The sequence below is a fragment of the Macaca fascicularis genome, chromosome 7 (genome assembly GCF_037993035.2).
Source record: "Macaca fascicularis isolate 582-1 chromosome 7, T2T-MFA8v1.1".
In the NCBI taxonomy this organism is placed as follows: Eukaryota; Metazoa; Chordata; class Mammalia; order Primates; family Cercopithecidae; genus Macaca; species Macaca fascicularis.
In genome coordinates, this window is record NC_088381.1 from 161,730,667 (window position 1) to 161,755,592 (window position 24,926).

The 24,926-nt window shown below is 51.8% G+C and overlaps 1 protein-coding gene across 3 annotated transcripts in view; it reads right to left on the reverse strand.

The window, feature by feature from the left end:
- Positions 1-431: 431 nt before the first annotated feature.
- The window catches only part of PRIMA1 (proline rich membrane anchor 1), a 71,162-nt gene continuing 46,667 nt past the window's right edge, over positions 432-24,926 (reverse strand). For 2 of the 3 annotated variants that reach the window (XM_045396913.3, XM_045396912.3), the window contains exons 4-5: positions 19,766-19,895; positions 432-3,660 (exon numbers count right to left, since the gene is read on the reverse strand). In XM_045396913.3, the coding sequence (XP_045252848.1) occupies positions 3,558-3,660; positions 19,766-19,895 (233 nt within the window). In that variant the 3' untranslated portion in view covers positions 432-3,557. Of the gene's footprint in view, positions 3,661-8,221; positions 8,393-19,765; positions 19,896-24,926 lie in introns of all 3 variants that reach the window. The other variant, XR_012416085.1, reaches the window with a different exon arrangement.

Below are 24,926 nucleotides of genomic sequence, written 5' to 3' on the forward strand. Positions count from 1 at the left end.
CAGGAGGCCGACCCTGGCCACCGTCACCCTGCTGGTGTGGCCGGCTGATTCCTGCTCCCTATGATTCCCGTGAGCACTTGTCAACTTAGGGTGACCTTCTGGTCCCATTTTCCCCAGATATCCCCGGTTTCAGCCCTGAAAGTCCCGGGTTCAGGAAAATCTCTCACTCCCAGGGAAACTGGGAAGGTTGGTTGCCCTATTCTCAATTAAGTCAAAAGTCAAGGCGGTGGGTGGCAAGATGAGGGACAGAATTGGCCTTTGAAATCCCCATAAATACCGACCTTGGGCCGTTGGAATAAAACATACAGAAATATCCCACAGAAAGTCCCCAGCCCAGCCCTGGAGTATAGCAGGACCCCAGAGAAGGATCCCCCCATTCCTCAGGCCCGCATTCTCCTTTCCCCCACCCCACAAACGACAACTGACAGATATCTCTATATTTTTATTGAAAATAAAAAAGTCATGGTGCTTTCTGCCTCGTAAGTGGCATATGGACACCCCCAGTGCTGCCGGTCTTGCTTCCGGTACAAAAGTCTTAGCAGGAAACCAACCTTAATGGCTTGTTGGTGGATAAGACGGCATCGACTTGTACATTTGCCCATTGAGAGAACTCCCAGGAGCAACTGTCCCCTCCCCAGTACACGCGGCACATTGCTAAGAAGGCAGATTTCAGGATATTCACATTCATGCATAACGTATCTCACACTACCTGGGCAGTTTAACTCATACTTTGTACAGATGCAGAGTACAGTAGCTGTATTTTTTTATATATATATATATATGTCGAGATCTCTTTAAATATATATAGCTATATATAATATATATGTTTATATTTTTACACCTATTAGTCTTTCTTCCAAAACTTCCTTTAGAAGCTTCTTAGGAACACCTGAAACCTCTGGGAGATCCTATGATCTGAGTTCCAAAGTTGGGGTCAACCGCGAGATGGCTGGAAAAGATCTATTTGACAAAATGCGAAGGGAAGTGCATTTCATTCTTGACATCAGGGCTTGGACTAGCCTGAGAATCGGTGTGTGTCTGGAGACTGCCGGCTCATTTTAGATAAAAGTTCTAAGCTCAAATACTAGGCTGGCATGGTTTTAAGTACGCTTATGTCTCGTAAGCTCAAAATCTAGTGGGTCTTCCTTGCTGTGCCATGAGACTTATTTTTTGAATGGCCGGTCTTGGGCTTGGGGTGGGGTGTGGGTATTAAGTGAGTATTTTTAAAAAACTAGGCTCTTCCCTTGGTTTTTGCTAACTGGAGTGAGAAGGGATTTTACAAGCCCAACTGAGAGGGAATTTATGTGCAGACCAGAGCCCTGGATGTGTCAGTGGCTCAGGGAAGAGGATACAGGCCCCAAAGCGTGGTGATGGCTCAGCTGATTCCTCGCCAGGAAGCCTTGCCTGGGGCTGGAAGGTTAGGCTAACTGCAAAATCCAGGCTTCCTAGGTTTAAGCCAAGGTAGGGAATGATGGGACCAGGTGAGTGTGTGTAAAGCTGGGCTGTGCCCAGCCCCTTCAGGCTGCCCAGCACTCCATGATCCCTTAGCCAGGAACCTCTTCTCTTGCAGAAGGTGCCCTCTGATCACTCTGAGCTTCTGGACAGCCCAAGGCACGGGCACTTTCTCATGGTTGCAGCACAGGGTGGTGTGTGCTTAGGGCTAGGGTCCTGCCCAGGTGTCTGCTTAGGGCACAGCTTGGGGGTTCAGCAGGCACCAGGAGGCTGAAGGCAGTGGGGGACAGTGCCCTGGGGGGGGTCTGCTGGGTTTCCCCCTTTGACCTGCTGCTGGCCCACATCCTCTGGCCTGTTTGTCACCTGGCTCCGTACCTCAAGAGCACTGTGAAGTACCAGCCAGGCCAGGGGCAGGGGGGGCACTATGCTGATGCCCAGGTGTCCAGGGGAAGCAAAATTCAAATCCAAACCCCAAACAAGTCCTCAAATAGAAGGAAATGAGGAAAGAAGAAAAACCCTTTATGGGCGGGTATGCCCTGGGCCTGTCCTCAGCCTGCACCTGCTGACCTGGGCAGGACAATGACACACAGGCAGCTCCGTGGGCACTAGGACTCTAGGACAATGGGCATTTTAAGGTTCGGCCCAAATGGGGACCGGTTTTCAGGTGTGTCTGACTTCCCTGGACTTCAAAGTCTCATCTGTAGCTTAAACATCTACCAGAGGAGTACACTGGAGGTTTAGGAGGCAAATTAGGTCTTACAGGGCTCGACACTGGAACCATTCAATGCATTGGGTTCCTTCTGAGCACATATGTAGGCGCGGTGGGGAGTTTCCCACTCATTTTCCAGGAGATGCAAAATCATCCCGTCTCCATGGGCTTCCTGATGTGGCCCACAGGGAAGGCAGCCACTTGGGAGATAGGCCAACCAGGCAGGGGTTACCAGCCTGGAGGACTCCTCTCCTCCTGTCCCATTTCATCCCTTGATCCTCCAACCACACTGGAGGGCTCAGTGCTTCTATAGCATGAGATCTCTTTAGACATTGATAGGAAGACACTGGAAGAACAATACCTCCTTCTTGGTGACTGGGGCTCGGGGAGGGTAAAGTGGGGAGAGGATGGAGGACTCTGGGAGAGGGCCTGAGTACAACAGTCAGGCCTCAGGGGACCGTGGGGGACATCCAGCGCCTGGCCAGCATCAGCCTGGCACAGCATGCCCACAGCGGATTTGGCACAAGTAGTGGCCTCTGCCGACTAAGGCAGGGCCTGGCTCACATAGATGCATCGGTTCCTATGGGGTCAAGTGTGGGCATGAGTCTGAGGACAGGTGCAGTGGCCTCTGCCCTTGCCCGGTGGCCCTGGGCCGCGGGTTCAGTGAGTCGTTTTCCCCCTGGAAGGCCAGACACTGCCCCCGAGTGTAAACGCACTCCTATGTCTGCTCAGGAGGGGATTTTGCAGGCTGGGCTCACAGCCCTCCGTGGTAGGCAGTCAGGAGCCTAGGGTGGGGTGTCAGTGGGGATAGGAGGGAGAAGGCAGGCCCTGAAGATTGACAACAATTGCAGATGGGGCGATGAACAGATGTGTGGGAAGCACCTTTGAAAGGGGACGTCTGTCTCCTGGCTGTGCCGATGGCTTCTGTTGAGAACGTGAACAGAGGAGCAGGCAGGCTTCCTGGGAGGAGAGGTTTTCCGGCAGGGAGTGGGCCCTGGACCATCTTTCTTTTGGCTAAAGGGGGATGCGTCCCTGCCACAGCAGACAGACAGATCCCCCTGGCTTCGCCAGTGCGCATGCTTTAGACAGCAGCTGGGGGCAGTCAACAGACCAGACACCAGACAGGGAGGAGGATGTGGAGGGCCTGGGGTGGGGACACTGCCCAGGTGCTGCATGCAGCATGAGCCGGGCTCAGCCTGGTGTCCGAGCTGCCTTGGCCCGCAGGCTGACCGGGGGCAAGCCTGGGAAGAGAATGGTTTCTCCTTCGGGAGGCTCGGGTCCTGTGAGGCAATGAAGTCCTGGACAAGCTCAGAGTTAGCTCATGTCCACCTGCTTTCCCATGTCCACCAGTGCCACCAAGGTGTCCCTCTGGCCAGCGGGTCCAGGGCCTGCAGACTCACACCACTGTGTTGTTCACATCCACTCCTTTGTTGCTCTGCGAAGTACTCATGGGATACTCAGCAACGCTGGTGCCGTTTTCGTCTTTTCTCAGTGGTTTCCTGGAAGTGCGGGGAGGGGACAGGGAAGGCAAGGGACGAGGAGGCAGGGACACCATTAGTTATCAGTGATGGTGGGGTGTAACCTCCAGCTAGCATCCCTGCTCCGTGAGAGTGTCAGAAGGAAGCCCACAGCTCTGTTCTTGGTTAGCATCCTCGGGCTTTTAGTCCTTGAGGGGTTAATCAGCAGCTGGACGTGCTCTCAACTCGGGTGTCATGAAAACCGGGGCACAGTTGAGAGGGAAAGAGGGGAGCTATTAACGATGAAACAGGGACAACAGGTATGAGTCAGGGCGGTTTTGGACAAACAAGAAAGTGTGTTCAGTCTGGCCCGGTCAAGCTTTGACTGATCTCTTTGATCAGGGCACAGACAGTTAACGGAAGTGCTAGGGGGTGAGTTCTGCAATCTTCCTCAGTGTGGGCAAAGGCAAATGCAAAATGTGATGAAGCAGATGGTGGTAGTGGTGATGCTGGTGGTAATGGGGTGGTGGTGGTAGCGGTGATGCTGGTGGTAATGGTGGTGGTAGTGGTGGCAGTGGTGATGCTGGTGGTAATGGTGGCAGTGGTGATGCTGGTGGTAATGGGGTGGTGGTGATAGCGGTGATGCTGGTGGTAATGGTGGTGGCAGTGGTGATGCTGGTGGTAATGGTGGTGGTGGTGGTGGCAGTGGTGATGCTGGTGGTAATGGTGGTGATGGTAGTGGTGATGCTGGTGGTAATGGTGGTGGTGGTGATGCTGGTGGTAATGGGGTGGTGGTGATAGCGGTGATGCTGGTGGTAACGGTGGTGGTGGTAGTGGTGATGCTGGTGGTAATTGGGTGGTGATGGTAGTGGTGATGCTGGTGGTAATGGGGTGGTGGTGGTGGTGATGCTGGTAGTAATGGGGTGGTGGTGGTGGTGATGCTGGTGGTAATGGTGGTGGTGGTGGTGGTGGTGATGCTGGTGGTAATGGGGTGGTGGTGGTAGTGGTGATGCTGGTGGTAATGGCGTGGTAGTGGTAGTGGTGATGCTGGTGGTAATCAGGTGGTGGTGGTAGTGGTGATGATGGTTTTGGTGGTGGTGGAGGTAGTAATGGTGATGGTGGCAGCACTGATGATGCTAATAATGGTGGTGATGATAGTGATGGTTAGGGTAATGGTGGTGGTGATGGTTGGGTTGACAGTGGTGATGATGGTGATACTGATGATGGAGGTGATGATGGTGGAGAAGGTCATAATGGTGGTGGTGATTGTGATCATGGTTATGATGGTGGTGGAGGTGGTATTGGTGGTGGTGATGGCAGTGGTGGTGGTGATGGTGATAGTGGTAATGATGATGGGGTGAAGATGATGGTAACGATGATAGTGATGGTTTGGGTAATGGTGGTGGTGATGGTTGGGTTGACAGTAGTGGTGATGGAGGTGATGATGGTAGTGAAGGTCATATTGGTAGTAGTGATAGTGATAGTGGTTATGATGATGGAGGTGGTATTGGTGGTGGTGATGGAGATGGCAATGGTGGTGGTGATGGTGATAGTGGTAATGATGATGGGGGTGGCAATGACAGTGATGGTAATGGCAATGGTGGTAGTGATGATGGTGGTGTCTACACTAAATTGGTACACACCAGTGGTTCTTGAACACTTTAAATTGAGCCATTTGAAGCTCATTCCAGAGGGCCCTTAACCCCAAAAGCGGTTTTTCCTATGCATTTCCTATGCATTTCCTATGCATTTCCTATGCATATAAGGGATCAGGAAGGCTGGGAGTGAGGCTCCGAGAAGGCTCTTGCTCATTTGCTGGGGTTTTGAAATCATGGTGTACTTTTGGGCCTGGCTCAAGTCTCACTTCCTCCCTCCCTCAAGCTGTTCAGCAGGGCTCTGGCCCCCAGCCTGAGTATCTGTATCCTCCTGGTCTAAGCCACATGCTCTCTGTAGCCCAATTCCATGCCACAATTCTGCTATCTCATCCCCACGGGGCAGTAGCCCAGCCCCCTCCAGGGTTCCCAGGGGTGCCAAGGTTGAGCCTGGATCTGCCCTTGCTGGGAGTTGTCCAGAATGGACATTTATGGTCATTGTCATAGGCCCAGTTGATTGCTTCTGCCTTTTCAAATGTCCCCAGAGCCTCCCCAGAGCCATAGTCAGAAGAGCTGGTGCCTGGTGATCAGCTCCATGTCTCCAGGACAAAGCCATAACTGAGTGAGTTCAGGGAAGGCAGGGTCTGTGAGGGGATCATTAGCAGTTCATGTGAAGAATGATCAGGCCTACTCAGAGACTACACACCGAGCTCAGTCTGGTAGTGAACTGTTCCCTTTTCTCTTGCAGCAGAAGTAGCTCAAAACATCTGCTAAGCGAGTCAAGTGCACTCACTCCAGGTGGTCAAGCCCAGCCACCGCAGCTTCTTCTAGGAATGCAAGAGGCAAACCCACAATTCCTCCCACAGTGCATCATGCTTTGTGCAAAGCACTGTCAGTCACAGAGATTTCCTTGTCCCTTCTCTCAGTGGTCACCTGAAGAAGCTAGGCCTGGAGTAAGAGATTCATTTCATGGGGAAACTGAGGCTTAGGGAGGGCTTAACTTGCCCAAGGATGCTCATCTGGTTTGTGATGGGGCCTGGGCCACCACCCACTAACACTGTGTCTTGGCCAGACATTTATCTTCCCATTATTATTATTATTATTATTATTATTATTATTTTGGAGATGGGGTCTTGCTCTGTTGCCTAGGCTACAGTGCAGTGGCATCATCACAGCTCACTGCAACCTTGAACTCCTGAGCTCAAGCGATCCTCCAGCTTTAGCCTCCTGAGTAGCTGGGACTACAGGCATGTGCCACCAAGCCTGGCTAATTTTTAATTTTTTTGTAGACACAGGGTCTTGCTATGTTGCCCAGGCTGTTCTTGAACTCCTGGCCTCAAGCGATCCTCCTGTCTCGGCCTCCCAAAGTGCCAGCATCTTCCCATTTAATCAGCATTCCCAGCGGGTATTCCCCTATGAGCTCTGGGATCTCATCAACTTGGGAAAGCCTTCTTCCACTCCCTCTTAGAGATTCTGCAGAGTCCTCCAAGAAGCCTGTCTCCTTTTCCTTTAACTCAGCATATCCCACATATGAATCTGAGAACCCCATTTATGTAGATGCTAACAGATACTCTCTGTTTACAGGCCTCAGCTGTGCTACCTTGTTGATGTCGGGATCCATGGGAAATGATGGACTCTGTAGCCAAGCTCTGCCCTGGGCCTTTTGCTCCCTCTGTCCCCTTCATCCCCATTCCTGTCCTACCCACCCCTTTCCAGGGAGCCTTAAGCAGCTCTGATGTTGCCTGACTTCTGACTCCATGAAATCCGCATGTCCTGGACGATTAGTGGCGGTGGCATCTTCTTACAGTGAGATCCTGTGCTCCCCCAGTGAGGCCGCTGATGGACCCAAGTGGGATAAATGTATCATGAATACATGAGGGGAAGAAAGGACATCCGCATCAGGATTCCAGAAAATATTAACAGGCAAAAAAGAGTCTGGGCCCAAGCCCACACTGCATGCTCCTTAATAGATATTACACATTGGGCTTAGGGCTAAAATAAAAACAATTGCAACAGGTCCGATCATGGGAGATACGGCTTAAGGGCCTTCTAGGGTGGATAATGAAGAAATGAAGAAGGCGGCTTGGAGCTCCCTTAGAAATGACTCAACCTGGAGGGCTCAAGGTTTCCACCCTTTTTAGGGGAAGGGGAGGAGGTCAGCAGGATTTCTACTGGCAGGAGGCAAGGAGAGAGTTCTAGAGTCATCCTGTCGTCTGTGAGACCCCTTCGTCCTCGCAGGCGCCGGGGAAGAGGTGGCTTGGAAGAGCTAAGCAGGAAGCGAGTCTGGCAGGAGGATCCTGGAAGGCAGGGTGAGAAGGGGGCCCAGAGCCTTCTCAGCTGCTCAGCCAGTTTCCCAGACGGGAAACAGGCCGGGGGCTTGGCAGGGGCTCTTTCTGGCAAAGAAGGCACCTGTGGCAGGAACAGGCCCCAGACAGGAGCATTCGGGAGCCTGTGTATGGTGATGGGAGAGCGTGGCAGCCGAGGGTTCTCCTGAGAAGTGGCCATGATCCGTTCCCCTCCTGCCACCAGAAATGAGTCCCCAACCACTCTGATGTCTGGACTGTTGCTCCCAAAGCCTTTCTGGGATTCACTGGAGCCCCAAAGAAGTTGGGTGTTCCCTAGAGCAGAAGATGGCTCCAGCTCTGCACCCTTCCACCACGCACGGCACTTCAGGGTGACACTGCGGAAGTGCTAAGAGGCAGATGCCAAGGCTCGGTAAACCCTTACCCCACCACTTTCTGGCCGTGTGACCTTAGGCGAACTACATAGCTTCTCTATGCCTCAGTTTCTTGTCTTTGAAATGAGCACAATAGTGGTGTCCATTTCATAGGTTTGTTGGGAGGATTAAATGCGTTAGTCCATGTCAAGCACTTAGACAAGCGTCTGGCATACCGTAAGTGCGCCATAAATGTTTGTTAGCTCTCAGTACTGCTGGGGAAAAGGTGTCAGCAGGTAGCTGGCCCCACTGACTGGCAGCAGCCAAGGTTCTCCAGTCTGCACAGACTTCCTACCTAACGCGTGCCCCGTGGGGCTCCAGAAATGCTAGAGAGAGTTGTTAGGACCCAGCCTGACTCTGCAGCTCTGTGAGTCAGCTGAGGCTGGTCTCACTAAACCAAGAAGAGACATTTCCACCCGGGTCCAGACAGAGATGGCCACAGAGGGCTCCCTAAATGGCATGGTTCCTGGAAACCAAGAGAGAGGTTAGTGAGACTTCCTTGGCGGCACCCAGGAGTCCTGCCTGTAGGAGGGTGGGCTCTGCCACCTTGAGACTTCTTGTCCCCTGCCCTGGGCTTGGAGGGCAGCAGGTCCCCACATTCCCTGCTCAGAGTGCCATGCGGACAGCTCCAGTCGCACATGCCAGCAGCCACGAGGGGCCCCTGCAGAAACCATGCCTCCGCCAGCATCTCTGGCCTGGGCAAGGAGGGCCGGGACCCAGGTACCCCCCTTAGGCCCCGCTGACCATGGTGTGACAGCCTCCCCCTCAGCCTGCTGCTCTGTGGGGATGGAAGAGATGGAGGCAAAGAACAGCTCTGGGAGTCTGAGAAGGGAGGCTCTCTTCCTGCCTCATGCGCCCCTGGGAGAAGTAAAAGTTCAAGGTTCCCGACTCACCTCTTATGAAGGCATTCATCCCCCTGACTGCCCACCCTTGACACCCCCCACGCCCATACATACACATGAACCTGCATAACACACACAGGCACATATACATAGACACATGTACACATGCACGAATCCACACATACACACGTACACAAACACACACGTACAATATACACAGACACATGTACATATGCACAAACCCATACAAACATGTACCTACACACACACATGTATGCACACACACACAGGCACATACACATAGACACATGTACATATGCACGAATCTACAGATACACACGTATGCACACACATATACAATATACACAGATACATGTACATATGCACAAACCCATACAAACATGTACCTACACACACACATATATGCACACACACACAGGCACATACACATAGACACATGTACACATGCACAAATCCACACACACAATAGACACACACACACGTACACAAACATACACCTATATAATATACACATAGACACATGTACATATGCACAAATCCACACACATACAACTAGTATATGCATACACAGACACATGTACATATGCACAAACTCATACAAAAATGTACCTACACACATATACATGCACACACAGACAAATATACACATACATGCAGACACATATACATATGCACAAATCCACATGCACAATATATACACATACACACTCGTCCCTACACACATATGCATGCACACGTGCATATGCGTGCACACATACATATGAATACACGTATGCATGCACATGCCTATATACATATATCCCCACATTCATATACACACACACGCAGCGTTCCATGATAAGACTCCTCCGTAGACCTCGGACTTCCCCGAACCTGGGTCAAGAAGCTGAAAAACGCCTTTCTGAGCCTCGAGGGTGCCACCATGAGAAGCAGCAGCCCCACGTCCAGCCTCCATCGCCCAGGCGGTGGGAGACAGGCATGCGGCAGACGAGCGTCCTCACAGCCAGTGGGACCCACCGTCTGGGCCATCCCCTGGGATCACCTGTCTGGCCGCCTCTGCTGAGCTGTGGCGGAACTGGCGCCTGTGCATTTCTCATGCTTGCATCCTCCCCTGGGAGCTGAGAGAGCAGAGAGAGCTCCGCCGGGGGAGGGCCTTCTCACAGGTGTGACTCTCTCTCCCCTTGAGCACCGCTTGCAGCCTGGGATTTGTTCTAGGGCCGAGCCCTTCCCAGCTCGGATGCTGAAGAAAGGATTGCAGGGTAACGCACAGAGCCCTGGACAGGGGACCTCCAAGGTAGCTCAGGCCTCAGTGACTGTCCTTCAAGTCGCCGAGATGCCAGAGTCATGCTGGGGGATGGAGATCCTGCTGGGGATTCTGTGGGCAGAAGTGGCCCAGATGCTGTCTGTCTCACTGGGGGTCTGGGCACCTGCCTCCCTCAAACTCCAGCGACAATGCCTCCCTGCCACCCGCCTCTGTGCTGGGGATGAGGGGGCTGGGGAACACCTCTGGGTAGAGGGGCCTTTGGCTGAGGTCTGGTGGGGGTTTTATACAGAACAGGTGGGCACAGGCAGACACATATGGGCATGCCTTTGGACACCAGCCCCAGGTCACGAAACCTCCTTCACCTTGTCTTGCTGTCACAAAAGGCCTTCCCTGGTAATGGGAATACTCAAAGCCATCTGTTCTTCCTAGAGGCCGGGTTTCCAGGAGAGACCTGCCCTGATCTCCTGGGCGGTCATGCCCCACCAGGGCTCCCCTGCATCCTATGCTTCTCAGCTGTCCTGAGCCAGCCCAGCCCAGCCTGGTCACCATGGGCACTACAGGAATGCCCAGCACTGCTTCAGGGGCTCCTGAAGCAAACAAGGAGGTTGAGGGGGTATCTACCTCAGCAGTCCATCCCCCTCCCCGGACTCCCCAACCTCAGGCACAGGGCACCTCTCTTCACGGGCAAGATTCCTCCACAGGTGGCTCCACCTTCAGGGTCCTGTGGGTTTGGCTCATTTGAGTGCACAAAACGGACTCATATGGCCCAAGGACGCTGGCCTCGACCTGGTACCAGGTTGGCAATCATCTGACTAGCAGTACACAAATGAACAGATTGCAGCAAATTAGGAGAGGAACTAAGACAGCAAAGAACCAGGCATTGAGGGAGAGAATAGCAGGAGGCCTGGTACGCTGACAGGTCAGCGAGGTCCGGGGGTGAGAAGGACCCTGCCATGAAAGGAGCGGGACAGAGCCAGGATGGATGCCCGTGCAGCTGGAGAGTCCGGAGCGAGGGCGGAGAGGAGGAGAAAAACACCAGCAGGAGAGGTGGGGCAGGAGCCAGCCCCTGCAGGGTGCAGCTGGCAGGTGCAAGGTGTCTGGGGGTCTTATGCTGACTGCAGTGGTCATCATCTGAGGACTTCTTAAATGGGGGTTCCCATTTACCCTCACCCTGCCCCATGACCTTGACCCAGTGTGTCTGGAGAGATGAGTCCAGAGAGGCATGAATTTCTTGATGACAAAAGAAAAAGGCCCCAAGAAGCAGGGATCCGTCTGGGTCTCCCACCAGCTGGCCCTGGGCACACCCTCAATCTGCTGAGCCTTCTGTCCATGACCGTCCACAGTGCAAGGAGGCCTGGGCTCCATGTCCCCCACACCAAGGATGCCAGCAGATGAAGCAGGCTCCTCCCTGCTGCCTGCCTCACACAGCAGGATGGGATTTTTATCACCCATCATGGAAGATCGGTCTTTATCGGGGGACAAATAAGTCCTAAGAAGCATCTCAGCCCAGGGCAGGTCAGGACCTCGTGCTCCTGCCCCGTGCTGGCCTGATCTCTTCCTGGATGGAGGATGTGGGTGTGATGGTGAGGACACTGCAGCTTCTGGGACTCCAAAGAGCCAGGCCCAAGACAGCGTAGAAGGTGGCAGTCAGGCCCACGGGAAGCCACACTGGCTAGGGAGTCAGAAGATTGAATCTTGATTCTGGACTAAGCACAGGTGCCAGCTCCATGAATCCAGCCCAGGTTCCAAAGGATGCCGGATGGTCTCTGAGCAGCCAAGGCCATGCATCAGTGCTCAGCACTTGCCCTAAAAAGGCCCTTTCTTGGAGTATACTTTGACCTGACTCACAGTACAACCAGGCGTGGTGATTCTGGGTTGGGTTTGGGGCAGTGGGGAGAAGGGAGTGTTGCTACACGTATGCATATGAACAGCAGGGAGAGGTGAAAGATGGGAACTGCATCGAGACTCCACCTGGTCAAAAGGCTTTGGCCCATGAGATAGACCCCGTCTCAGGGCCCCAGGAATGCACCAAGATGCATTCAAGGTGAATTTCTTGCTCCTGGAAGTTTGTGGTGAGTTGAGGGTGGATGAAGTGCTTCCACTCCTGTCCTGATTCCTGGTCCTCACTGCTGGCCTCTGGGCCTGGCCCACCTTTTCTTCCCCTTCCCCCTCCTTTGGCCCTGACTCTGCAGATCAGCTGAAGGCCAGAGCAGGCAACAAGGGAGAGAGGGCTGGGTTGGCACCTGGCACAGTAGGTGTGTCCTGCGGGGAGGAAGAAGAGGAGGAAGATGGTGGGGCTGCTCCACAGCGTTCACAGCCTGGGAGTGTGTCATGCACAGGTGGGAGGGAGGCTGTGCTACTCCGAAGCTTGGAGAGGGGACCACTGAGTCAGGGTACTTGCACTTGAGCTGGAGTATGGAGAAGGGAGAGAATGGCAGGAGGCATACTGAAGAAATGGGGCTGGGAGGGCGGGGGCAGGAATGGCAGGGGGCTGGGGAAACTGAAACTGGTGAAGGGGTAAGGCCCAACACTTAAAATTGGGTGCATGCTATTTAAACCAAAAGCAGACTATTTCACTCATCCAGATAGAGAAAAAAAAATGAGTTTACTGCAATTCTAAATAGAGTTTGTCAGTTTAAAAGGTGAACTCTGGCAAGTCTGTGGGAACAAGCCTCCATTCACACCACAGAAACCACCACTGAACAGTTACTATGTGCCAGGCATTGTGCCAGGCACCATCGGGAGAGAGATGAGTAAGACGAGATGACCAATCCCCATCTACCGTGTGTGCGCACAACCACTCATACGCAAGTGTGTGGGCACACGAAAACTGACATACACCTACCTACAGCAGAAACCAGAATTGTAAATTCAGGGAGAGCTATGACTCTAGCAGTTGGACAGGGAAGAGAGAGCTCTATACTCGTCCAGGATGACATCTCAGAGGAGGCGGCATTTGAGTTGGGACTCCAGGGAGGAACAGTAAGGACTCAACTGGAAGAAGTGAGGGGAAGGACACTGACCAGAGAGTGCTCCGGGAGTGCTCCATGAGCCAGGAGGAGGGCAGGAAACCTCTGGAACCTGAACTACTTCTCTCCCCACCAAGGCCTCAGTTCCCACATCAGTAAAACAAGGGATTGGCCCTTGACCATGAAGGTGCATTCTGGCTCAGACTCCATAGGAAACTCATTTCCACCCCTCCCTGGCATTCCAGGTGCCCCAGGTAACCAGATCTTCTTTATATGCCACACATTCAGTAAGAACTAACCTTTCTCTGGGCTATCCCAATGCTCCAAAAAGAGTGTAAATTCTGAAAAGAAAACTAATTTCACTGATTAACTTTCTATCGAGTCTATGATCCAGGAAAGATCTTGGGAAAAATATCCATGGAAGAATCAAGCTAAGGAGATGAGGGACTGGAGTTGGAGAGGGAGAGAGCTGAGGGTAGCAGGTTCCCAGGGAGGAGCCGTGTTGGGATCATCCAGCTTGGAAGGGTGCTGGAGAGAACTATTGTAGGGTGACAACTGTGCAACAGGCTCAGAGACCCACAGTCCACCCGGAGAGGAGCACGGAGCCCCCAGGACAAAAATGCACTGTGTTGAGAGGAGGCATTGTTAACCCCAGGAAAGGAAACAGCATAGTACACTATGTGGCTCAGCTATGCACAATATGTTCTTTGTTACACTAAGGTAAGCACTGAATAGGCACAGAATCCCATAATGAACCCCATTCTAGGTGGAGAATGAGAAGAGGGGAAGTATGTTGTATGTCTGTACTGCAAGGGTGCTGGCCTTGGTATCTTCCATAGCAGAAAGTAATAGACAGTGCTTAAAATGGAAAGAAAATTTAAATAGCAGTATACACATCACTTAGCATATGGAGAGAAATATCAGAAGAAACAGCTAACTGTTGAAAGTGGTTGCCTCTCAAGAATGAGACTTGGGGGAAGAGACAGGGGGCTGCTGTCTTTCTTAACAGCCTTGGGAGCACATTTGACATTTTAAACCATAGTATCTATATGTATTCCTTTGATAAAAATTAAAACTAAATTAAAAGGAGGGAATAAATGTGCAACGCCCTAGCCATACTTTCTAGTGATTAAGCTGTCTCAAAAGGCATGCACAACATGCCTAACTCTTCGGAGAGGATGCAACCTTCGCTCCTTTCTCCTTCTCTTCCCCATTACCCTGTATTTTTTTCTCTTCGTAGTCTTTAGGATCACCTCATTTATTAATTTGCTGGTGTGTGTGCTTAATCTGCCTCCTCCAGCAGGAGGAGAACAGGGACTGTCTTGTTTCTTCTGCATCCCTTGTGCTTAGTTCCTAGCACACAGTAGGTGCTCAATAAATGGATCAACACTAAACAGTCCTGTGCCAGTCAATGGGTTTTCTAAGGCACCATCAGAAAGACTTGAGCATTCAAAAGTGCTTGTTCTACTGAAAGTGGCTCAACCACAAACAGCTGATGAGCGCCAGAGCCCAGCAAGAAGCGATGCTTAGGCACATTCACGCACACTCAAGCCCACGTCCAGGAGGCAGCACGCTTATTTAAGGTTAGCAACTAACGTCTGCAGGGTCAGCCAAATCGTACTGCAGCCTTGTATTGGTCTTTCTGCCAATTATACCTGTAAGTGAGAGGGAAATGTCTGTCCAATGGCTTCATGGCAATTGAGAACAGACCCACGCCATGGATGGCCAATGGAGGCAAGGTGCTTTTCCTGTGCCGGTGTGGGCGTGTCTCCGTGGAGGGGGTGAGCATCATCTCCCCTCAACACAGGAGCTCTTCTCTGAGTGAAGGGTGTGGCTGTCAGAGAAGCTGTAAATACCACCCCAGGAAAATAGCCTCATCCCTGCAAGTGCACAGGCCTGTGGGGCTCCCCCAGCTGGAATCTGAGGTCTACTCGGGCAGCGGGTACCTTGCCCCTTGGAGCTTTATCTTGATTACTCTCTGTGGTTATCGCTTGTTTTAAATTTGTCTCCTGCCCTGGATGGACACTCGTGTTGTCTCTGCTCTTCTGCCTCTCCTCTGACTGATCCACAGTTCTTTGGGGGCAGTCTGGTCTGATTAATGCCCACTTCTTCCCCCAAAAAGGTATGTGCAGTGTGGGCAGGGACTGTGCTGGTGGTGCCCACTCCTGTAGCCCAGTGCCTGGCACCTGGTCCTGGCACCTGGCCCAGCTCTGGCGGGCACAGTGATCAGCATTTATACATTCAAGTAGCTGAATGCCCGAGTGGTGATGGTCCCCCTGCAATCCAGGACAGGCACACAAAAGGCTGCTCGGAGACTGTCATTTCAGAGAGGGAAAACGGAGGCCACAGAAGGAAGTGATACCTGCTGAGCCCGGCTGAGCCCGGCTGGGCTGGGGGTGGGAACGGGAACAGGCCTGGGGCTTGACTCCCAGTTCTAGGCTCTTTTTAACAAATCAGGCTGTCCTGTGTCAGAAACGTGCCTGTCAGGCCTAGGGGTGGGAGGGTGCCCGGGTGCCAGGGACAGGGGCTCTGGGGCCTGCTCTCCATGCGGCTGTAGATAAAGAGGCTTGTTCACAACAAGCCCAGGGCAATGAAGCCACCAAAGTGCATGTTGCATGGGCTCCCCATGGCTGGGAACCCCCTCTGGAGTCCGGGGTCATCGACAGCGGAGTTGGGGGCCACTGCTCATGCTCATGCAAATTCAAGTAAACAGTCCCCTGGCCTGGCTAATGCACCTCTTTAAGAAACCCCTCCCCAACCCCCACTGGCTACCAGGTCTGGGCAAGGTGTCCCTCCTCTGAACTCCCCCAGCCTGGAGGTTCCCTGAGCACGGTCTACCCAGTGCACAGGTGGGACTTGGTGAAGGTTTGCTGAGTCACAGGAGGAAGCGTTAATTCACCTAATCTGTGTCTAGCAAGTGCTAGTGAGACTTCCTCCTGCCAAGGTCCAGCCCCCTCTCAGCCAGGCCTTGGACACAGATGTGAGGGCCCTGCGGGGTGCGCCTTCTACAACTGCAACTCAGCCCTCAGTGTCCGCCCGTCCCTGCCAAGGCCCGTGTCCCAGCAGCTGACACCCCCAGGTGCCAAGGCATCTCCAGAGTCTCCTCCTCCCTGACCTACCCGATTCTAGAAACATCCTCTCGGCAACCTGGCTCTGAAAGGCTGTGTTGGGGCCATTTACAAAGATCTCTTGGAAATCCCTAGGACTCGAGGGTATGAGAGTCATAAAAAAAAAAAAAAAAAAAAAAAAAGACTAGAGTTTATCACTAAATTTTCCTTTTAATGGTTTTGCAGTGACATGAGATACTTTTGTTTCCTGAGAGAAAAGGCATGTTTCAGATGAATTACTGACCAAAAACAATTGGCCGTGAGCAAGAAATCCTCCACTTGGCTGAAGAGAAATGCGGACAGGCAGCTGGCCTGAGTGAGGATGCTCTCTCTCACAGCCCAGCTGAGGTCAGCGCCTGGGGGGCAGTGGGGAGCACTTTGCTCTGTAGGCAGGGTTGCAGCTTCTGCTGCCTCCTTCTCTCTCCACCAAGGGGTTAGGCCTCCTCCCTAGCCTCCTTCTAGGTGGGTTCTGGCAGCATTGGGCTCTATTTCTGCCTTCACCTGCAGTGAGCACAGTCCCCTCTTGTCATTAAATATCTGCTGCACCAGGGATGCTCTCCCTGGATTATGAAGACCTCGAGGTCAAAGGGCTGGGTCCTATTCCTCAGTGTCCCCAGGTCTTGGTCCAGAGATGATGCAGAGCCTGGTGTGGGGCAGCAAAGGGACCATGCAGCAGAGCGTCCGCTACACCCCACCTGCCTGCTTCACCGGCTTTCTGCCCTGTGCTCCCAGGAGGCTGACCTTACTGACTGTGTGTCCTGATTCCCCTGCTTCTTGGGTTGGGCCAGTGGGAGGCACCCACGGTAAACCTAAGCGTGGAGAGCCGCTGGGAGCATTTCTTCTCCCTTCCTCCCTGTTTTGGGGCTGCTTCTCTGACAGTTCCAACCTCAGTTCCTGCTAGGCGGCCCTTCTCCTAAGTGCGAGTCTCTCACGAGGTTCCCACAGCACTAGTTTCCCGCTCGTCTGTCTTCCTAGAGGTGCTAACCGCTCCCACTCTGCAAGTCCCTGAGTGCCTCACCGGCCCCATCTGCTCTCTGGGCCTGCCCAAAGCGCTGGAATAATCCTCGCCAACCGCTGGAGGAAGCCCCGCCCATGCCCCAGAGGAACCCCACCCACACCCCTGGAAGAAGCCCCGCCCACGCCCACGCCCTGGTGGAGCCCCGCCCATATCCCTGGAAGAAGCCTATTATCTGAAGTCGGTCCACTGAGCCATCTGGGATGAGTTCTGTTTTTTCCAGGGTGCTAACAGACCCAGGAGCTAAGAGCTCAGAGAGAGTGGAAAGGGACAGACAGGAGGCCCCTCTAGCTGTTCTGAGATGACGCCCCTCACACCCTTCCTGGGACCCCCCAGCCCAGCTGAAACAAAGCCCAGCAGGCTACGCTGGTCGGCACTGCCATAGTGAGTTATTCATGTGACTTTGTTCTCTTTCCCTCCCCCCGTAGAAGCAGGTAGCACATGTCTTCAGGGGAGGTTTGGGGCAGGGAGGGAGGCAGAAGTGGCTCAGGTGTCTTTTGTAAGAACACGAGTTTATATTAAACAGATTATTCATGTTGAGCCTCTCCCAGGGGAAGTGGAGCGTGTCTGCAAGGAGACTGGCAGCCGTGGCCTGGTGGTGCACACTCTTCCCCCATAAAAGTAGCTACTGAAGCTAATCTTCAGTACTTCCTAGTGTCTAGAGTCACAAGCAAAGTCACCACTCAGCCTAGTGACAAAGGCCTCCCCAGTCAGGCTCATGGCTTCCTCCAGCCTCATCTGCCTCGCAGGGGCTTCCTGGTGCCCGGCTGCTTCCCCTCACAGGGGCCTTGACCTAGAATGCCTCCCCTGCTCTGCTACTTAAAACCCTCCTCCCATTCCAGCAGGCCCTCAGCTCAAATGCTTTATAGTCCAGATCAGAATGCACCGTGACTCCTCCAGGCAGCCACAGCAGGCTGCCAGCAAACCTCCCACAGCCTCATGGAGCAGCCTGTGGGCACAGCCTGGGTCTTACCTGTTTGCAGGCCCACCAAGCCTGGCACAAAGGAGGTGCCTACAAAACACGTGGGAATTATATTAGCTATGTCCCCTGGGAGACTCCAACCATCCACCTTGGTTTTCTTTCTTCCTTTTTTTTTTTGAGATGGAGTCTTGCTCTGTCGCCCAGTAGCCTGGAGTGCAGTGGTGCAATCTCAGCTCACTGCAACCTCCGCCTCCCGGGTTCAAGCAATTCTCCTGCCTCAGCCTCCCGAGTAGCTGGGATTATAGGCATCCGACACCATGACCTGCTAATTTTTGTATTTTTAGTAGAGACGGTGTTTTACCATGTTGGTCAGGCTGGTCTCAAACTCCTGACCTCACCTTGGCCTCCCAAAATGCTGGGATTACAGGAGTGAGCCACTGTGCTTGGCCCCACCTTGGTTTTCAAGACTAGGCCCCTACCCAGAGTTACAGGGTCTTGAAGCACTGGGCCTTTCTGTCTGTATGTCCTTCTGGCCTCAGAGAAGCACAGACAGACCTCACCAAACCCCGAGTGTCCCCTCTCCCGCATCCCTGAGGAAGGGCAGGCAGGAATTCCGAGGTCTCTTCTTAGCCCAACACTGGAGTCTAACTCATCAATAACCTGAAACACGGTGCTGTAGTCAGGGCTGGGCTTCGGTGTCTCTTTGTTCTGGGTTCAATTCTGACTCCATTAGTTGCCAGCCATGTACCACGGGTGGCTCTTTAACTCCTTAGAACCTCATCCTCCTCTGCAAAATGGAGCTGATTGGGAAAATGTAGGTGGAGATGAACTAAGAGAACGTTGGTGAGGAGAGGAACCCAGTGCCCGGCTGAGGTATTGCTGATTACAGTTATGCCTGTGTTATTTATCAGTGTTTTTGGAGACTGCCCCACAGCATGTGCATTTTGGGCAGAGGGGGCTCTGAGTTTGGGTTCTCGGCTGGGTGGCAGATGCCCAGGGCATGGCCTGTCCTGCATGGAGCTGCCATGCCCGGGCCCTGCCCCCAGGTATCCTCCCTCCTGTGCCCCGTTACCAGGATGCTCCTGGTCTATTGGCTTTCCACGCCCCCACCCTGTGTGCCTGATCGTGCACTTGTTTTAAGACTTTTACCTTGATATTTTACTTTCTGCTTTTGAATTACTAAAGTGACATCACATAGAACAACCAATTTAAAGAGTAAACTTAAATATTAGGAATGTTCTTAATGTGGGCCCTCTAATTTTGGGAGTCAGGAAATGTTTTAAAAACTTCCTTGGAAATAATTCTGTTGTTAACAACTCCTATTACTCTTTGGTGCTTTGCAACATTTTCGTATTTTTCACCTTGCACTGGGCCTGACATATAATTGGTGCTAATCAATTGCTTGTGGAATCAAACTCCCTAAAGTGACAGAGACATTATTTCTGAGATCAACTTTAAAAATTTCGGCAATGAAAAAGATCAAAGGAAAAATAAAATAGACGCAGCAAATACAGCAAAATCTTGATGAACTGTTGAATCGGGGTGAGGGTAGATGGAAGGTCACTGTATGTTCTTTCTGCTTCTTATATGCTTAACAACTTTTATAATTTAAAATAATGATACAGGATGTGTGTAGGAGCCCCAAGCCCAGCTGGGGTTCCCTTCGGCTTGGAGCTGGGTGCGGTGGGTGAGCACTCACCTTTTTATGGCTTTGTAGCAAATGATGACAAGCACAGTCAGGAACACCAGGGAGGCACAGCATACGGCAATGATGATCACCAGCCCCGACCACCAGCTTTCCTCAGTGGGGCAAGAGGTAGAGTTGGGAGCTGAAGAGACAGGAGAAGCGTGAGTGTCCCCTGGATGAGCTGGTCATGGCCAGTGACAGAGGTGGGACCATCATGGGTGACACCAACAAAGGCATGGGGAGGCCACTGGCATCCATCACCTAGATGAAGGCTCCCTGACCTTTCCTGCCATCCCTGCCCCCACCCTGCAGCAGGTGACATCATGGCTGGCCCCCAGCCAGGCTGGCCTCCGAGCGCCTCCATCCCTGTCCCAGCGTGCTCAGAGCAGGGGCTAAGCGCCGTGCCCCTGACCATCCATCCTCCCTCGGCATGAGCTAACTGACAGCACGGTCAGGTCTAATTTCCCATGAAAAATAACAGAGCGTCTCATTCTCTCAGCTGAGGCACTAAATCTGGTTCCTCTGCAGGCAGGGGTGGGGAGCAGGGCTCATAGGGGATGCTGAGGGAGGAAGGAAAGAAAGGGAGGACGGCCAATGTCCATTTCTTAAGCTAATTTCTTGCAAGACACAGACTTTCTCCCTTCTTGGATTCAGTCCATGGGGTGGGTATTTGCCGTTATGTCAGTTTGCATGGGGGTGGCCAAAATTTGGAAAAGTGTCATTGACAAGGCACCAGACACTGGTGCTACAGGGCCCTCTTTTAGTTACTCAATCCATGGAGTCCTTGGGGTGAAGCTGTCCTCCCTCCCTTGGCACAGGCCGTGTGGGGTGGACCTGAAGGGCTTGTGTCAGTGAGGCCGGTTCACTTTCCTCTGAGAAAAGCAAAGACATCACACAGCCTCATCCCAGGACTTCTGGGAAGACTCAGACACAACTGGAAAGGAGTGCCCAGAATTGCAAAAGGAAGGGAGGGAGGAAGGAAGGAAATGAGAGGTAAAAGAGGAAAAAAAGAGAAAGGGGGATAATGAGGGAGGAACAAAGGGATGGATGGATGGACAGACAGAGAGACAGTATTAACTTTGGACAGGTCTCCAAGATGTGAATATATGCAAAAGAATCAGAAATACACCCCAGACTTGGTGGCCACTCTATAATAGATACTTTGAGGGGTGCAATAGTAAGTGAGGAACCAGGGGATGACTTCCCAAAGGGTAATATGGATGGCTTCATTATTATGATTTTTATCAAAGTGTAATTTACATCTAGTGAAATGCACCCCCCATCTTAAAAGTACCATCCTCTGAACTTTGACAAATGCATGCACCAGTGGAAGCCACACCTCCTGCATGACACAGAATATTTTCAACAGCCCAGAAAGTGTCCCTGTGCCTCTTTCTAATCAATCCCACCCTGGGGGCAACCGCTATTCTGATTTCTAAAATCATCAATTACATTTGCTTGGTTTTGACATTCACATACATGGGGTCATGCAGTATGTATTTTTTTGGTTCCTTTATTTAGCATAGTGTTTTTGAGATTCATCCATGTTACTGTGTATTTCAGCAGCTCCTTCCTTCATTGCTGAATAGTATTTATATGAACATATCACAATTTTTTTTTTTTTGAGACAGAGTTTCGCTCTTGTTGCCCAGGCTGGAGTGCAATGGCTCACTGCAACCTCTGCCTCCCGGGTGCAAGCGATTCTCCTGCCTCAGCCTCCCAAGTAGCTGGGATTACAGGCATGCGTCACCACGCCCGACTAATTTTGTATTTTTAGTAGGGACGGGGTTTCTCCATGTTGGTCAGGCTGGTCTCGAACTCCCAGCCTCAGGTGATCTGCCCACCTCGGTCTCCCAAAGTGCTGGGTTTATAGGCGTGAGCCACCGTGCCTGGCCACAATTTGTTTATCCATTCACCTGATGCCCAACACCTAGGTTGTTTCCAGTTCTGACTATTGTGACTAGAACTGCTATAAACATTTGTGTACAAGTCTTTGTACAGACGCATTTTCCTATTTCTCTTGGATAAATATCTAGGAGTGGAACTGCTGGGTTGTGTGGTATGTGTATGATAAACTTTAGAAGGACATGCCAAGCTGTTTTTCCTGAATGCTTGTACCTTTGTACCTTCTGTGCAGCGTGAAGAAAGGTGGAAAGAAGAAAGAAGATGGGAAGAAGGGGCGGTTACTGATTTGTTGCAGCTGGATTAGGAGCTCCAGGGAGCCACCATGTGTTTCCCAGTGAATCAAAACCCCACTAACAAATGCAAGGTCCCCAGGAGCGAGCCCCAGATGTCACAGAGACCAAGTAGAATCAGAAATGCTTCCTGATGGTGGCTCAGGCCTGTAATCTCAGCACTTTGGGAGGCCGAGGAAGGTGGATCACCTGAGGTCAGGAGTTTAAGACCAGCCTGACCAACATGGGGAAACCCCGTCTCTGCTAAAAACACAAAAATTATCCGGGCATGGTGGCAGGCGCCTGTAATCCCAGCTACTCGGGAGGCTGAGGTAGGAGAATCGCTTGAACCCAGGAGATGGAGGTTGCAGTGAGCCGAGATTGTGCCATTGCATTCCAGCCTGGGGAACAGAGATTCCATCTAAAAAAAAAATCAATAAATAAAATAAAATAAAATAAAAAGAAAGAATGCTTCGTGAGAAATGGCTGATAGGAGGATGCCACTGGGCTTCTCAGCTAGGGCAGGACCAGGCCTTTAGAAACCTCAACACTGAAAAGATACAGAAGATAGCATTGAAAATAGGAATGAACTCTAAAATACGAAAAAGGAGAGCCACGGGGTTTCTCATTCCCCCATGATGAACTTGTTCAATGGTTTCTTGGTGAAATATCCCACAAAACATCCTTCTCTACAATTCTGCACTTTGGGGTATCCCTGACTTGGCTGTGTCCTCCTGGGGTGATGTCCTCACCTTCCCTACACTCTGGGAAGTCAGAAGTCACTGCTGGAGAGTCAGAAATATAGCCAGATCATCCAAGGCTGTTCTGTCTACACTGCACCCCCAAGCCCCAAAGGTTTACCTCCTCATTTTCACCACAAAGGGAAGCAATTTTGGTTTCCATGGCTCTACTTCAGGTTGTGACTCCTCTGGGAGAGACCCCAGGGCCATGCCTGCCACCAATGGTCCAGGACCACAGACGGTCACACCGACACTCCTGTGGCTGCGGACAGATCTACTAGTGTGTGGTCTTAGCCAGGGGCTGCCGCACCCCATCCAGTAAGCACTTAGAAATATTGGGGTGGGTGCTGTCTTTGGCTGTCGCAATGTGTGATCCCAGCAGCTATGGATGTTAATGACAATGAACTGGATATTCTCACACAAGGTAGAATTGTCCCTTGAAAAATGCCAACAGGGCCCCTGTTGAGAAATTTCATCTACTTGATTGATTATAAGCCTCATAGGGAATTTGGCACTGAATTTCACAGCGCCTCTCTTCTTTACATTCCCCGTTAGTTGGGTGGGAATTTTCTTTTGCTATTCCTTTTCAAACATAATTGATACTGAAAGCAGTAAGCCCATGGCTCGCAGCATCCTGCACAGGTTCCCCTCTAATATTCTGCAAGCACACTCATCACCGCACGTGTGTGAGAAAACTACCCAAGGCAAAAACGCTAACAGCTATGAAATGAGGGAGGCATTTTGTGAAACCTAGTCAAGGCATACATCTTGGATTTTGCTCAGAAAACCAGCTGTTGTGTTCAAAGAATGCATCCTTATTTATCCTTGCTTGAGTCAATTAGAGAATGTTGGAGCTGGAGGAAGTCTAGGAGGTGTTATCTCAGAAAAGAGAATACAATGTGGAGTCTCAGGATCAACAAGCAACTTTCCCATGGGCCAGGGTTGGGACCCTGATCTTTGGGCTACAGGCTGGGTCCATCCCTGCCTGAACTTTCCTCCCATGGGGTGTGGCCAGCACCTCTTTCTGGAGGTGCTAAGACAGCTTACATGTGCGCAGATTGATGGTTCATATTCGAGAAGATAGCATCATGAAGGTGCTCATTCAGTCATTTGTTCATCCAGCAAACTGAGCACCCTCAGTGCCTGGCACTGTGCTGGGATCTGGAGGTACAAAGATAAATCAGACGTAAACTGCGCCTTTACCAGGGCTGGCGCCAGCTGCCCCATGGATTGTTAATTACAAAGCTAAGGCCTGATCATCTTGCTCAGGAGTCTCCGGGGGAAGAGGCATGCATGAATTGCTCATACAGGAGGTGAAGGTTATTTCAGGGGTGCGGATGATGCCTTATGAGAGACAGGTGGTCAGACAGGGAGGCTGAGACAATCAGAGAGTGCTAAGTTCCAGGACTGAGGCTACCTGGGCTCTCTGCCTCCTCTGTCACCCCCTCTACCTCCCAGCCAAGATTCTGCAAACACAACAGAAAGGCAGGAGCTGTCCTGACATCTCAGGGGTCGCAACACTTTGTCTTCCCTGAGGCTCAGTGAGGCTTTGTCCACTGTATTCATTAAACACCCCTGACGCCTGTAAAGATGATGAAGCTGGCAGCCAGAGAGAGCAGCTGCGAGCTGCCCAGGCTCAGTTTTGCTTCCTCAGAGGAGCAGCTGTCTTTTCGTTATGAGATGCATCGTTAAAAGCCTTGGACTTCTGCTTCCAGCCAAGATGGAGTAACAGGGGCCAGATCTGCCCTCCTGTCTGAAACATCCAAACCCATATGGTTTTTTGAAACATCCAAAACCATACCAAAGACGTGAAACTGTGGTTTTTAAAAGAGGCAACCAAAGACAGTGATTCCTATGAGGTGAGTCCTACCACAGGCCCAGCTCACTGCCTTGAGAGAGTTTCCAAAACAGTAGTGCAGGAAGGGAGAATCCGCAGGGCCTGGCCAGCTCCATAAGTTGGAGAGAATCAGCTGAGAATCCAGAGAATGAACAAGACAGATGAGGTCTCTCCCCAAGGGAACTCTGAGAAGAGTAGAAGAAGCCAGTGGTAAGCAAATACACCAATGAATATATAATGGCACATCGTGGCAAGTGCTGTGAAATAAATAGAAAAGATAGGTCCCATGGATGTTTGCAGAAGAAGCAGGTGGGGTGCGCAGCTTTGGATGTGCCCACCTGTATGGGGTCCAGGGAGGCTAAGGAGATCAAGGAGAACCAGAAAATTCCCTTGGGCAGGGTGGGGGAGGTGGGCTTGTGGAT